A 16135-nucleotide genomic window follows, 5' to 3' on the forward strand; every position below is an offset into this window, starting at 1 on the left:
TTTTGGGGGTGCATGTAATATTTTGATATATTCATATAATGTATAATGATCAAATCAGGGTAATTGGGATATCTATCATCTTAAACATTTAACTTTTCTTTATACTAGGAACACTTGAATAATTCTCTTTTATCTATTTTGAAATATACAATAGATTACTGTTAACCGTAGTCATTCTACTGATCTATAAAACACTAGGTCTTATTTATTCATCTAACTGTATTTTTGTATCCATTAATCAACTTCTGTTTATCCCTCCCTCCCCTGCACCCTTCTTAGCCACTGGTAACTATCAATGTACTCTCTATCTTCCTGAGATCCAGTTTTTTAGCTCCCACATATGAATAAAAACATGCAATACTTGTTTTCTGTGTCTGGCTTATTTCACTTAACATAATGACCTGAAGTTTCATCCATGTTGCTGCAAATAAAGGATTTATTTTTTATTGCCGAATAATATTCCACTGTGTATATATACTACATTCATTTTCTTCATCCATTCATCCATTGATGAACACTTAGGTTGATTCCACATTTTGGCTACTGTGAATAGTGCTGCAATAAACATGAGAGTGCAGATATCTCTTTGATATATTGATTTCCTTTATTTTGAATATATATCTAGTAGTGATATTGCTGGATAATATGGTAGTTCTATTTTTAGTTTTTGAGGAACCTCCATATTGTGTTCCCTAGTAGCTGTACTAATTTACATTCCCACCAACAGTGATGGTATGAGAGTTCCTCTTTCTCAACATCCTCTCCAGCATTTGTTATTGCCTGTTTTTTGTTTTTTTTTTTTTGAGACGGAGTCTCCCTCTGTCGCCCAGGCTGGAGTGCAATGGCCGGATCTCAGCTCACTACAAGCTCCGCCTCCCGGGTTTACGCCATTCTCCTGCCTCAGCCTCCCGAGTAGCTGGGACTACAGGCGCCTGCCACCTCGCCCGGCTAGTTTTTTTTTTTTTTTTTTTTTGTATTTTTTTTAGTAGAGACGGGGTTTCACTGTGTTAGCCAGGATGGTCTCGATCTCCTGACCTCGTGATCCACCCGTCTCAGCCTCCCAAAGTGCTGGGATTACAGGCTTGAGCCACCGCGCCCGGCCTATTGCCTGTTTTAATAAAAGTCATTTTAACTGCGGTGAGATGATATCTCATTGTAGTTCTGATTTGTATTTCTCTGGTGATTAGTGATGTCGAATATTTTTTATATACCTGTTGGTCATTTCTATGTCTTCTTTTGATAAATGTCTATTCAGATCTTTTGCCCACTTTTAATTGGATTATTCTTTTTTTCCTATTGAGCTGTTTGTGTTCCTTATATATTATTATTATTAATCCCTTGTCAGATGAATAGTTTGCAAATATTTTCTCCCATCTTATGAGTTGTCTTTTTACCTTGTTGATTGTTTCCTTTGCTGTGCAGAAGCTGTTAGCTTGATATAATCTCATTTGTCAGCCATTATTTTTAAAGATATACTATCTGGCCCCTTTTCTCTTTCTTCTCCTTCTGCAATTCCTATTATACAAAGGTTTGAGTATTGTCAAACTAACTATTGAACAAACTAACTATTGTTTGACTATTATTATTTTGTTAATTGTTTTCAGGCTGTTTTGTAGTGCCTTTGTCACTTCCTTCCTCTCTTGCTGTATTCTCCTATGATTTGTTAATATTTTGTAATGATATATTTTGATTCCTTTCTCTTTATCTTTGGTGTATCTACTAATAGTTTTTTGATTCCTTTCTCTTTATCTTTTGTGTATCTACTAATAGTTTTTCCTTTGTGGTTACCACGAGGCTTACATAAAACACCTTATAGTTATAATAATTTTAAGCTGATAACAACCTAATTTCAATTGTATACAAAATTCTACACTTTTAATTCTCCCTCCCTCCAAATTATACATTATTGATGTAACACTTTACATATTGCATTTTCATTAACAAGTTGTAGCTGTAGTTATTTTTTAATACTTTTGTCTTTTAACTTTCATACTATAGTTAAAAGTGATTTATACACTACCATTACAGTATTAGAGTACTCTGAATTTAACTATGTAGTTCCTTTACCAGTGAGATTTATACTTTCATGTTTTCAGGTAGTTACTTAGCATCCTTTCACGTCAACTCGAAGAACTCCCTGTAGCATTTCTTCTAAGGTAGATATACTGGCAATGAACTCCCTCAGCTTTTGTTTGTCTAGGAGTATCTTTCCCTCTCATTTCTGAAGGACAGCTTTGCTGGGTATAGTATGCTTTTTTTGAGATGGGATCTCACTGTGTTGCCCAGGCTGGTCTTAAACTCCTGGGTTCAAGTGATCCTGTAGCCGCAGCCTCCCAAATAGTTGAGACTACAGATGGGTGCCACTGCCCCTGGCTACGTATTCTTGGTTGGCAGTTCTTCCTAGCATTTTGAACATATCATCCACTCCTGGCCTGCAAGGTTTCTGATGAGCAATCCACTGATTGTTTTATAAGGCTTTTCTTGTGACAAGTTGCTTTTCGCTTGCTGCCTTCAATATTCTATGTCTGTGTTTGGTTTTTGACAATTTGGTTATAATATGTCTTAGAGTAGTCTTTGGATTGATTCTGCTTGAGATTCTTTGATTTGTATAAATCCGGATGTCCATATCCCTTCCAAGATTTAGGACATTTCAGCCATTATTTCTTTAAATAAGCTTTCTTCCCTTTTTTCCTTTTCTCCTTCTAATATCCCCATAATGCATATATTCATTCAATTGATGGTATCTCATAGGTCCTGTATGCTTCCTTTACTCTTTTTTATTCTTTTACTCTCTGTTCCTCTAACTGGGTAATTTCAAATAGTCTATCTTCGCATTCATTGATTCTTCTGCATAATTGAGTCTGCCGTTGAAGTTATTAAAATGTTCAGTTTTGTCATTGTATTCTTTAGCTCTAGGATTTCTGTTTGGTTCTTTTTATGGTTCTCCTCTCCTCTCCTTTCCTTTCCTTTCCTGTCCTGTCCTGTCCTGTCCTCTCCTCTCCTCCCCTGCCCTCCCCTCCTCTCCCCTCCCCTCCCATCTCCTCTCCTCCCCTCCCCTCCCCCTCCTCTCCTCTCCTCTCCTCTCCTCTCTCTCTCTCTCTCTCTCTCTCTTCTTTCTTCTTCTTCTTTCTTTTTTTCTTTCTTTCTTTCTTTTTCTTTTTTCTTTCTTTTCTTTCTTCTTTCTTTCTTCCTCTTTCTTTCTTTCTTCTTTCTTTTCTTTCCTTCCTTCTTCTTTCTTTCCTTCTTTCTTTCTTTCTTCTTTCTTTCTTCTTTTTCCCTTCCCTTCCCTTCCCTTCCTTTCCCTTCCCTTCCCTTCCCTTCCTTTCCCTTCCCTTCCTTTCCCTTCCCTTCCTTTCCCTTCCCTTCCTTTCCCTTCCCTTCCTTTCCCTTCCCTTCCTTTCCCTTTCCTTCCTTTCCCTTCCCTTTTCCTTTCTTTTCTTTTATTCTCTTTTTTCTTTTCTTTTTTTGAAATGGGGTCTGGCTATGTTGCCCAGGCTACAGTGCAGTGGTGTGATCTTGGCTTACTGCAACCTCTGCCTCCTGGGCTCAAGTCATCCTCCCACCTCAGCCTCCCAAGTTGCTGGGACTACAGGTGCAGGCCACCACATCTGGCTAATTTTTGTAGAGACAGGGTTTTGCCATGTTGGCCAGGCTGGTCTTGAACTCTTGGGCTCAAGCCATCTGCCCGCCTTGGCCTCCCAAAGTGCTGGAATTACAAGTGTGAATCACCACACCTGACCTTTATTTCTTTATTAAACTTTTTATTTTGTTTATGTATTACGTTTTGTTTTTGCTTAGTGGTCTGTGTTCTCTTGTATCCCACTGAGCTTCATTAAGGTGATTATTTTGTATTATTTTTCATGTAATTTATATATCTCAAATGATATATCTTAGGGGCTGCTTATTGAAGCCTTAATAGTTTCCTTTTCTGGTGTCATGTTTGCTTGATTCTTCATAATTCATGTAGCCTTGAGTTGGTATCTGTGCATTTGAGGGGGCAAACATCTCTTTCAGTCATTTTTTGTTGTTGTTGTTTTGCTTTGTTTTCTTTTCTTTTTTTGAGATGGAGTCTTGCTCTGTTGCCTAGGCTGGTGTCCAGTGATCTCGGCTCATTACAACCTCTGCCTCCTGGGTTCAAGTGATTCTACCACCTCAGCCTCCAGCGTAGCTGGGACTACAGGCACACACCACCCCAGCAGGCTATTTTCTTTTTTATTTATTTTTTATTTTTTTGTATTTTTAGTAGAGACTGGGTGTCACCATGTTGACCAGCTAATCTCAAACTCCTAACCTCAAGTGATCCACCCACCTTGGCCTCCCAAAGTACTGGGATTACAAATGTGAGTCACTGCACCAGGCCCTCTTCCAGTCTTTATAGGCTGGTCTTTATAGACTGGTTTCAGCAGGTAAAGACCTTCTCTTGTTGATTGATGAGATTGCCTCTGCAATTGCAGTGGAGCTAGATCATGTGACTACTGCTATATTTGCAATGGGGTCTGCTAGATTTCCGGTTTTTACAGACTGGTCTTTATGGACTCGTTTCAGCAGGTAAAAACCTTCTCTTGTTGACTGATGAGATTGCCTCTGCAATTACAGCAGGGCTAGATCATGTGACTACTGGTAGCTCTGCAATGGGGTCTTGCAATGGGGGGTAGGCCTGTTTCCAGAGCCTTGGGAGAGCATGGATCCTATCTCATCTCTGAGCAGACTGGAATGCTTCTAGGATCTTCATTAATTGGGCTGATGCTGGGACAAGGTTCTACAGCTCATGGGCCTGTTACTAGGTGCACAGATCATTGTGGCCTCCACCAGATCCCTGGGAGGGTTATTGCTGGACCATCGGGTAGGTTTCTGAGTAAGCATAACTGGTCCTGGACTGTGATTGTGAGAGGCTGGAAATGAGTCACAGGGCTACTTCAGGGTCCACAGTCAAGATCAAGATCCACAGGCCTGCTTCTGGGGACACAGATGGACATGCCTCCTCATGGTTTCCTGGGTGGGAAGGACTGTGGCTGTGCAGGGCTGGAGCTGGATCACAGTGTTGCTTTAAGATCTGTAGTTGGATCAAGGCTGGCAGGCCTGCCTGTGGTGGCACAAATGGGCATGCCACTCAGCAGGTCCCTAGGTGGAGTCGGGGAGGCAGGACTGCTCCTGAATACCAGATGAGAGTGGCTGGAATTGAGTTTCAGGGCTGTTTCAGGATCTGCAGTTGGATCAAGGTTGGCAAGTCTGCCTCTAGGGCACAGAGGAGCCTGTATCCTGGGTCTCTGGGCAGGCAGGACCACTCCCTGACCATGGCTGAGAGGAGCTAGAGCCAGGTTATGGGGCCACTTCAGGATCCACATTCAGACGGAGGTCAGTAGGCCTGCCTGAGGGGACACAAATAAATATATGTCCCAGAGGGTCCCTGCGTGGGCATGACTGCTCCTGGATTATGGCTGAGAGAGGCTGGAGCTGAATTATGGGGCTGTTTCAAAATCTGTGGAACTAAGTTCATTAGGCCTACCTCTGGGGGTATGAACCGGCCTGTTTCCCAGCAGGTCCCAGGACAGGTGGGACTGCTCACAGACAATGGCTGAGAGAGGCTGGAGCTTGGTCACAAGCTACTTCAGGGTCCACAACTGGGGCCAAGGTCAGCAGATCTGTTACCCAAGGCCCAGGTAGGTATGACTCTTCCCGGGTCCCTTGATGGATAATGCCAGTAGTAGGACCAAGGCCAAACTGGGTTGTAGCCAACTCCACAGGCGGATGTGGTTGTTTCTGGGTCTGTATTTGGGATCATAGTCAGTGAGTCTGCCACCAAGGCCTGGGTGTGTCTGCCTTCTCAAAATGGCCCTCCTCAGTCTTGGGCTCCACCAGGGTTTAGTGACCTATTTGGATTCCAAAGCTCCTACAAAGCCACTTTTGTCCATAGGTGGCTGCCAAATTATAGTTGCTGTGGGGGATACCAGTGGGGGACCTCATTTTGTTACCTTGTTAATGCCACTCCCCTATCATTTATTCTTATTTCTTATTACAGTTACTTTCTTATTGAAAGAACACTACTGCTACCCAGGAAAGCTCTCCAATTCCCAGGGTATTAGTATAGAAGGGGTGACATGTCTGACAGATGTGAGCAACCCTCTGTAGATAAATAGCCATAGCTATAACACTGCTCATCAATTAGATCAGCAGGAATAATCAACATAAGTAGTGGGAGAAGGCAGATGGAGGGATAGTTAGCTGCCCTATTACAGATGTTGGGAGAAAGGGGAATTAGTCTTTAGTTTGACCATTGTACCTTCTTATTATAGGATGGGCAATTTTCCACTTCAACTGCTGTGATAGAAAAGGATAAGATCAAGTTGTTTACATGCTTGACTCTTCAATGTTAGCATCTGGTACTGAGGAAGTGGAAGAAGGGGAGGAAGGGACTCAGCATTCTCAGAGTATGCTGCCCCGGCGCTAAAACTGGGACTAACTTTAGGGAGTCAAAAACCGTTCTAATATTGTACGCAGAACTTTGTATACACGTGGGTTTTTCTGGATGGGGGAAAAGTCTATGGCATTTATCAGGTTCCCAATTGCATCTCTAATCCAAAAAGTCTAGTGCACCCATTCTAACAGGAGCCAGTAGATTTATGTTGCTGCCTTGAAGGACCAAATTTTGAGGTGGTGATTCAGGACAGCCACCTAGGCAATGGATTTTTTAAATATCTGCAGGTTGGAAAGTGAGTGTCCATCAAGAAGGTCTGGGGTTTCTAGAGTCAAAGGAAAGATCTATTTTACAACTCCCTTCTCATGCATAAACCTGCCCTTCCACTTCGCATTGATGGCTACTCTTTACCACCATCAATAATATCCCTTAACACAACATCCATCTCCACCAAACATTCCTACCAAATACTACCCTCGCCAACAGCCTTGTCCAGTCATAAATATAGGAAAATCAATTAGAATTCTTCTCCTTGAGGGCAAGAATCATGCCTATGTATCTATACATGCTCGTTGCCTTATATGATGTCTGTTAATCCTCAATAATTCCTTGTTGGAGTCAAATGAATTTAATTGTGCTGGCTAGCCATGGGAGTGGGAAGGCAAGGCATAATTCATAATGTTTCTATGGGCAATAATACTCCTTGCTTTTTAAAAATAAAATTTTGGAGACTGCTTTCAGTTAATTAGTCTAATTGTGAAAAGAAAATTATCCTTAGATACTTTCAAAGAAGAAAGATATGGTAATTTGTAAAGGGCATGGATTCTTCAAAGTTTCATCCTCAAACACCATTATACAGTTTGAGTTAGAGTTAACAACTTAGAAGACCATGAAGTGAACAGAACTCATCTAATTTCGGTGCAGCAATTATAGCTTTTTGAGACTACATGAAAAAACCAAAATGTTGTTAGTATATCAGTAAATTGGTCTCTGCAAAACTCTTTCATTTTCTCAAGAAAAAATAATTTTCTATAATAGAGTAACCAAATGATAAGAAAAATAATCGACCAAGAAACACAAATGGATCTGGGAACAAAAAATGATCCATGAACAGATGCTGCAATGGGGGAAAAGAAACAAAACAAGACTACACCACTAAAGCAAGCAAATGGATGCCGATTTTTAAAGAGAGAATTTTATAGTGTTATCAAAATGATGAGTGTTTTTCCAAATTTCCTTAGTGGCTAAGAAAATGGTATGTTTTTTATTATATAGAAAGGGAATTTATCTTGTGTAAGATATAGACCTTAAAACATATATCAGCTGAGGAGCCCAGTAAAAAGGGGATTATTTTACAAGAGTTAAATGTTTAGGTTAGTACACATTATGGCAGACAGATGACTAAACTTATGGGAAGGCACAGGAATATTTTGTAATGTGTGATCATTTTCATTAGTAAGACATATATTATTTTAACATTGTGGTTTAGTGAGAGTGAAAAGGTTGTGAGCCAGATAGTTTCTGTTGCAACTACTGAATGCTGTTGTTGTAGCAGGAAAGCAGACATAGATAAAATGCAAATGAGCAAACATGGCTAAACCCACTAAAATACTTATGGATACTAAAATCTGAATTTTATATGATTTCCATGTGTCACAAAATACATTTTTCAACTTTTAAAAAATGGTTTAAAAAACCTACCTTTCTTAGCTGATGAACTTTGCAAAGACACATGGCAGGCTGGATTTGAACTTGGAGCTGTTTGCCATCCTCTCTTTTAACTGGCTTATTTTATTACATGTAAAGTTCTATAGAGAGTGCTTTGTTTACAGATATGCCATTTTCTTCTATAAGTGTTAAACCAGAAAGAAAATATCTTTCTTGGAAATAATCTTTCTAAATATCCCTGGAACAATTGCTAGGAAATGATCACACTTTCAGATAGGTTTTTCTCTGTCACTGTCCTGCAGCAGGCAATTAAGTCACAGCCAACCTAAACACAGATATTTTATTTCTTCTATCATCCTCCAGGCACAAAAATCAATAGGACTAATCACAGAGGTGCGCACCTAGGGGAAAACAAAATGTCGATGCAACTTCTGCCATCAAGCCCAAACATGGCATTCCAGGATGCAAGCCGATAGAAGGCTCAGAGCCTGTCTAGATGAGGTATGCCCCCGCTGACACCCACATGCATCTCAAGAGAGAAGTTATTCCAAATGAACACTGCAGCTCCTTACCAAGGGCTCTTACATACAGATTCTTTCCATATTCTGGCTCCCCTTGGCCATAGAAAGATTGGAGACGTTCCCAGGTCTTGTTCCTGATGCATAGTGAATATGTCACAAGTCTCAGTGTCTGCTCCTGTGTAAGACCATTCTTTGGAGATCTGGATGACCCAGGAGTACAAGTATGACTTTTCTAGCCATCTGGGAAGACTCCATTAAGCCCAGACTGAAGTAGAGTGACTGTCTTAGTCTGTTTGAGCTGCTACAACAAAATACCTTAGACTGAATAATTTATAAATAATTGAAATGCATTTCTCACAGTTCTGGAGGCAGTGAAGTCCAAGATCTTCCAGAAGATTTGGTGTTTGGTAAAGGCCCCATTTCTCAAAGACAGTACTTTGTCACTGTGTCTTTACATGGGAGAAGGAGCAAGGCAATTCTCTTCAACTTTTTATAAGGATACTAATCCCATTCATGATGCAGAGACCTCGTGACTTAATCACTTCCCTAAAGGCCCCACCTATTAATACAATCACATTAGGTATTAGGTTGCAACATATAAATTTTGAGGGGACACTAACATTCAGACCATAGCAGTGATGAACCATTCCAGAGTTTCCCTGGGACATGGGCCTTTTAAATGCTAAAACTGGGATGGTTGCTTACACTAAAAGTAAGTGCCTTCTCCTTCTATTTCTCTTTTTGCTTCTCTCCCAGTTCTTTCAAGACCGCTTGACCCTCCAGAACCTCTTTGTGAAGCAAAAGCTGAAGTAGGCTTGAGAAAGAAACTTTCTCTGAAAGACCCCAGAAATACTCCACTTAATGCCTTTTCCAAAGTACAGATTTATTAGGTTGGTGCGAAAGTAATTGAAATTTTTGCATTACTTTCAATGGCAAAAACAGCAATTACTTTCGCACCAACCTAACACTTTCTGTAATGAGTAAGCATAAATGTTAGGAAATCCCCTCTTGAGTGAAAAGTGTTCTGGTAACCTTAGCTTTGGCTTCAATCTTGGTTGAAAATACGAGTTTACAAAAGACAAATGTCATGTCTCCTTATTCGTCAACACTCCTATAGCATGAATGGATCCATTCACACGATAGGTCCAGCTTCTTCATTTGAAAAACTTCTAAAGATCTCTTTTCCCCTAAATTCACTAAGGAAGTATAACTCCAGTGGGCTTCTAAGGGGATTCTTGACCAATATTTTTAACACAACATAAAATACATTTTCTGGTGCCCCATTAAGAATATCACATAACAAACTACTTACATCTACAATAAAACTAAACCAATAAACCACGTGTATTTTGTAAACTCTTAGCTTTGACCTAATTATCCTATTGCCATAGTTGATAATCTCAAAATTCAGTAATGAAGAACTTAGTCAAATATGAAGTATCAGTGAACTGTGTTTGTATATCCATGGGATTATGTATATAAGATTACTCATCACTTATGCTGAATTAAGGTATTGTGTTTTGATCTCCCTGATTATGAAAAATCAATGTGTTAGTAATTCCAGAAGGAAAAAATGAACCTTTGGATATAGGAGTCATAAAAATGTTAAACTGAGGCATTTGCGCCTTCAATGTTAACAGAGAGTGGACAATTAGGAGTTTTGTGTTTATGGAGCATGTGTTTTGATATTACAGGTCAGTGTCAGCAGCATTTTCAATCGTGTGGATGTGTTGGCTTGTGTTTCTGTCCTAAATTGTCCCACAGGAGGCTCTTCCTCTGCTAGTTGAGACCTCAGAGCTGTGTAGCAGCCTTCAAGGCAGAACAGGACACAGGTGAATGAGTCACCCACCTGACCAGATCAATGACCCGCTCTCTGGGTGCAGCGCTGACCGGTTCATCATTAATCATTACAATCTGATCTCCCGGGATCAGCTTGCCTTCAGAGGGGCCACCTGGAGATAAATGAGAATGAAGCACAGGTGAGAAGACCATTGGCAACCTATCCCAAGCCCCCTCTCTTGATCATGATTCACTGTGAGCAAATGGTGCTATCAGCAAAACCGAAACCCAACCACACTTGGGTATTCTTTGGACAATTCTGAGGCCCAGGCTGTACCCTGACCAATTAAATCAGAATCTTTCGGGATGGGACCCAGGCATCCACATTTTTCTAAAACTTTACAAGCAAGGTCGAGACTCAGTCTAGCAGCGCTTCTCACACTTTATGGTGGATCACCTGGGGATCTTGTTACCATGCAGGGGTGCAGGGTGAGATAATGCATTTCTCACAAGCTCCCAGGTGCTGCTGATGCTGCTGGTCAACAGGCCATTTTGTGTGTGTGTGTGTGTGTGTGTGTGTGTGTGTGTGGTGAGGCCCCTAGAAGGAGCTATTCTCTCAACAGGGAGCCAATCAGTTGTGTTGATACCCTGTGGCCAAAGCTGCAACAATTCCGCACAGCGGGATTCAAACAAAGGTGCATTTATGTACTTATTACAAGTAGGGAGACAGCATACTGTGGAGAATTGTAAGATATCTCAGTAAGAGGGTGTTCAGATGTGAGGGTGATCTGGCTGTGACATCTGTCACCCCATTGATTGCCAGGGTTGATTCAGCTGATCTGGTTGGCTAGGTGGGTGTCCCCTGCCTCCCTCACAGCTCCATGTGCATCCCTCCAGCAACCCTCCCACCCCATCCTGCTGAGCAGCTGGGACTGTGGGCACACACCACCACACCTGGCTAATTTTGTTTGTCTGTTTATTTATTTATTTAGAGATGGAGTCTTGCTCTGTCGCCCAGGCTGGAGTGCAGTGGCATGATTTTGGCTCACTGCAACCTCCGCCTCCCGGATTCATGCCATTCTCCTGCCTCAGCCTCCCAAGTAGCTGGGACTACAGGCGCCTGCCACCAAGCCCAGCTAATTTTTTGTATTTTTAGTAGAGATGGGGTTTCACCGTGTTAGCCAGGATGTTCTCGATCTCCTGACCTCGTGATCTGCCCGCCTCGGCCTCCCAAAGTGCTGGGATTACAGGCGTCAGCCACGGCGCCTGGCCTTGTTTACTTTGTGTAGAGACAATATCTCACTGTATTGCCCAGGCTGGTATCAAAATCCTGGGCTCAAGCAATCCTCCCACCTCAGCCTCTCAAAGTGCTGAGATTACAGGGATGAGCCACTGTGCCTGGCCCTTTTCTCTTTCCATTGTTTCCAAGAAGGGAGAAGGAAACTAATATTTGTTGAGCATTTATTATGCACCAGGCAATGGGTTAAATTCTTGGCCTAGTAATTTCACTGAATACTATCATCCCTTCCATATAATGAGATAATTGAGGCTTGCACAGGTTAAATAATTGACTTGAAGGAAGGACTAGATCTTAGCTTGGACTCTTCCAAATTCGGAATGGTGAATGTCCCTTTTGAACTTTTTTCTACAATTCAGAACCTAGTCACTGCCAGGTTTCTTAACACAAAAACTTAAAACCACATCTATGTGAAGCATACATTTGTATTTAAGTAAGACCTAAAATAAATTACCTGAATTATGCTCTAGACACGTGCAATTACCTCCCAAATATTGATATGGTAGCATATGGTACTATAATTTTAACTATATTTCCACAGGTCTGACGCTGGGTGATAGCTGCAGCTGAAACGCTATCTTTCAAATATTATTGCTATTACTTCATTTAGTAATTGAAATGAACACTTCATACCCAGAACATGGAACTGAAAGTAATTCAGTGTTTCTCTCCCCACCCAGACACTAGGCATATGTGTCATTCAAGCTGTAGCATAAATTCGTCTTCCTTCTGGGAAGTAAGAGAATAGGGGAACCTTAACATGTCCTTATATTACTGATAGAAAATATTCATTTTACAGATGTAGGATTCAGTGTTTGCACACATAAGGAATTCAGAAAAACCACTTGGGAAACATAGTAAGTATTAAATTATGGGCAATAATCACTCAAATTCAGTCAAACAAATGGTTAGCAATCAAATGCTGATCAAATACAGAAAAATTTTCAAAGTAACTGAAGGGCGAATGTTAACTATTCTAATAAGAAAACCATTCTCAGATTAACATACTCTTACATTTGACCTATGCTTTCTGATTAAATGAAACTACTCTTGTCTAATCAAGCAACTTGAATCAAGAATTCTGGAGAAGCAACACACTGTCCCATCCAAAATACGAAACAGTGGCACACTTCAAGAGAACTGTCTCATAGCCTTTACTTTGAAGTCTGGATCGCCTATTACAGAAAATCTAGTCACACACTGAAATCACTTGGGACTTCTGTAGAGTCATTTTTATGATAGACACAGCTTGTTTGACCAGCATTTTCACTCATAAAAATAACTGGAAATAGTACTCTTTGACCTTTGTTTTTACTTTTTTTCTACTCATCTCAAAATTGTGTAACAGTAGGTATTAGTGTCTTTGAAGCTAAGGAGAATTGAGGGCAAGGAAGGACAGAGGTTGTAGAAACAATGAGATGATACCAAAAAATAAAAAATAAGACTTGAATCTTCATTCAGCTCCTGGGAAGACACATACTTTGGAGAATCTCATAATCAGAGATGTTAGATTGTCCCAGTATTATAAAACAGCATGCCAAATACTATTCCATTTAGGAAAAAATGTGTGTACACATACATCTATGTATATGTATTATGTATGTATAAAATACATTATCTGATATGTAATACATATGTGTGTTTGTGTATGCATGGAATTATATCTACTACACATATTATCTCCGTCTACATCAATAATGGCTATCTCTTGGTACTAGGAATTCAGGTGATTTTTTTTACTTTCTCCTCTATACTATCTACATTGTTTCTTTTTTTTTTTTTTTTTTAACAAAGCATGTTATCATAAGAAGCAACAAATCTGTTTTGAGAATTCTCAGTTGTATCAAGCTCAACAATCCTATACAGAGAACTAAAATATGATCTATATTTAGTGAAATAAAAAAGTTTAGCAGATAGCACAAGTCTAAAGTGGTTAATTATTTGTGATGCTTGCCCTGGGGCATATTATGTCAAAATAATGAAAAATGAAACATTAAATCAAATTTTAAAATCTATACCAGGACACTACTTGACTTTTGTTTCCCTTAATTGAGACACTCAACTGGCCAAACATTTTAGAGTTAAATAACAATAACAATAAAAATAAACATCTACAGAATGACCAGGATGTGCCTGGCACTCTTCTAATTTATTGCATTCTCTCCATAGCCCTACAACGTAGATACTACACTGATCCCCATTATACAGAAGATGTAGAGAAGTTATATCAAACTGAAATGCAGGGAATTTAACATGGAAAGTAAAAAGTCTAAAAAGGGGCAGAGGTAGGAGTCAGATTCAGGCAGTCTGATGCCAGAGTCTGTGCTCCTAAGTGTAGTACTTTACTGCTGAATCCTGTTACTGATTTGCAAAATCCTGGGAAGAAAGGGCATGGAAGATAATTTCCCTTTTTACTGAAAATAAATCCAATATGAGTCCATTACAGTAAGCATATAAATACATATATAATAAATAATAAAAACACATTGTTTCTGGAAAGGCAAAGGCAGCCCACTTCAGGAGATTGCATCATAGTCCATTGTATTCAGCTGTGTTGACAGTGGAACATCTGTATACTCTAATATGAATGATTGCGGGAAAGTACGTTAATTATCTAATCATATTGTAGAATTTTAAAGATTTGACACATACTGTATTAGTCAGCATTTGCTGGATAACAAATCACCCCCAAGCTCAATAGGTGTCCAATGATCATTTCTTCTCACGCTTATGGGTCTTTAGGGTAACCACAGGCTGGCTGATTTCAGCCAGGCTTAGATGGACAGTTCTGTACCAAACTGCAGATGAGGCTGTACTTGGCTCCCCCACTGCAGGCTTGCTGCCTCATGTGTTCATTATGGGGCTCAGATGGAAGAGGTCACAGCTACCTGGGGAAAACTCTCTCTCTTTCTTTTTTTGTTTTTGTTTTGAGATAGGGTTTCACTCTGTTGCTCAGGCTGGAGTGCAGTAGCACAATCTCAGCTCACTGCAACCTCCCCCTCCTGGGTTCAAGCGATTCTTATGCCTCAGCCTCCCGAGTAGCTGGGACTGCAGGCATGCACCACCACGCCTGGCTAATTTTTTGTCTTTTTAGTAGAGATGGGATTTTGCCATGTTGGCCAGGCTGGTCTCGAACTCCTGGCTTCAAGTGACCCGCCAGCCTTGGCCTCTCAAAGTGCTGGGATTACAGGCGTAAGCCACTGCACCCAGCCAAAAACTCTTTTCTTATAGCCATGGCAGAAGCTCAGGAAACAGGCTCAATTGCACAAGCATGTCTCAAGCTTATGTCATCTTTGTTAATATGCCATTGGCCAATGTCAATCACCTGGTCCAGCCCAATAGCAATGGAGTATGGATTTCCCTTTATTCTGCCTCTAATGAGAAGGGAGGGAAGTGCATACTTGTGAGATAATCCAACTACTCCAATGACTAAATCCTACTGTAACCACTTCCTCCTTTTTTTCACTAAGGAATTCATCATGGGCTTACCGTAATACAGTACAGTGCCTGCCTCTTATTGTCTGCATTCATAAGTTAAGAAGTGGATCATTTCCATGGTTATAGATGATGGCTTAGTATTTTCCTGAGTCAGGTTATAATGATGGATTTGGCAGTTTAAAACCTAGTTTGAGGAGGCATTTCTGTTCCTCTGGTGAAGTGACTCTATCCAGGTTTTGGAAAAACATACCCAGCTTTCACAGTCTGGACACTTATGAAACTGAACAGTAGTTATTCTGGCAGGGTGTGACAGACAGTCCCAGGAAACCAAGAACTGGGATTGGGTGCTTACCTGGTGTTACTGAGCGAACGACCACTGGCTTTTCACTCCCTGCCACAAAACCAAATCCCAGCACTGGGTCCCTTCTCATCTCCACCTTCCGAGGAGCCGGAGGGATGATTTGGCAGCTCTCTAACCGAGGGTCATCAAAAGGGATTGCCTGTGTCATGTGACTGTGGAGAAAGCACATACAAGAGAAACAAGGCATCAATGTATGTCTTAGGCATTGGCCTGGCAATCATATTCTCTTTAATTTCAAAACCTATTTTTTGTTAGAGAGTGAGAAAGATCTGGGGAGACCCATAGTCATGCTTCTTTCATGGCCTACTTGGGCCACTTTTGCTTCAGGATTTTGCATTGGCTGTTCCTCCAACCTGGAAAGCCTGTCCTGCAGATATGCGTATGGCCCAGCCTCACCTCACTCAAGCTTGTACTCACATATGACCTTGAAGAGGACTGTCCTGGCCATACATTTTAAAAATGCAACCCCGCTCCCCAACATGCCTGATCCCCTTTACGCCCTTCTACTTCTTTTTTCCCCACAGCACTAATCACGTGCTAACGTGCCGTAGAATGCAGTTGGCTCTTGAACAACACAGGTTTGAACTGCACAGGTCCACTTATACATAGATTTTCTTCCTCCTCTGCCACCCCTGAGACAGCAAGACCATCCCCTG

At 40.8% G+C, this 16135-nt stretch overlaps 1 protein-coding gene across 3 annotated transcripts in view; it reads right to left on the reverse strand.

The window, feature by feature from the left end:
* The window catches only part of LOC104678079 (FERM and PDZ domain-containing protein 4), a 120787-nt gene extending 105159 nt beyond the window's left edge, over positions 1–15628 (reverse strand). For 2 of the 3 annotated variants that reach the window (XM_030934116.1, XM_030934118.1), the window contains exons 1-2: positions 15471–15628; positions 10454–10556 (exon numbers count right to left, since the gene is read on the reverse strand). In XM_030934116.1, coding sequence (XP_030789976.1) covers positions 10454–10556; positions 15471–15627 — 260 coding nt within the window. In that variant the 5' untranslated portion in view covers position 15628. The remainder of the gene's footprint in view (positions 1–10453; positions 10557–15470) is intronic. The other variant, XM_030934117.1, reaches the window with a different exon arrangement.
* Positions 15629–16135: the final 507 nt, after the last annotated feature.

Source organism: Rhinopithecus roxellana, chromosome 7, assembly GCF_007565055.1.
Source record: "Rhinopithecus roxellana isolate Shanxi Qingling chromosome 7, ASM756505v1, whole genome shotgun sequence".
NCBI classification, from domain to species: Eukaryota; Metazoa; Chordata; class Mammalia; order Primates; family Cercopithecidae; genus Rhinopithecus; species Rhinopithecus roxellana.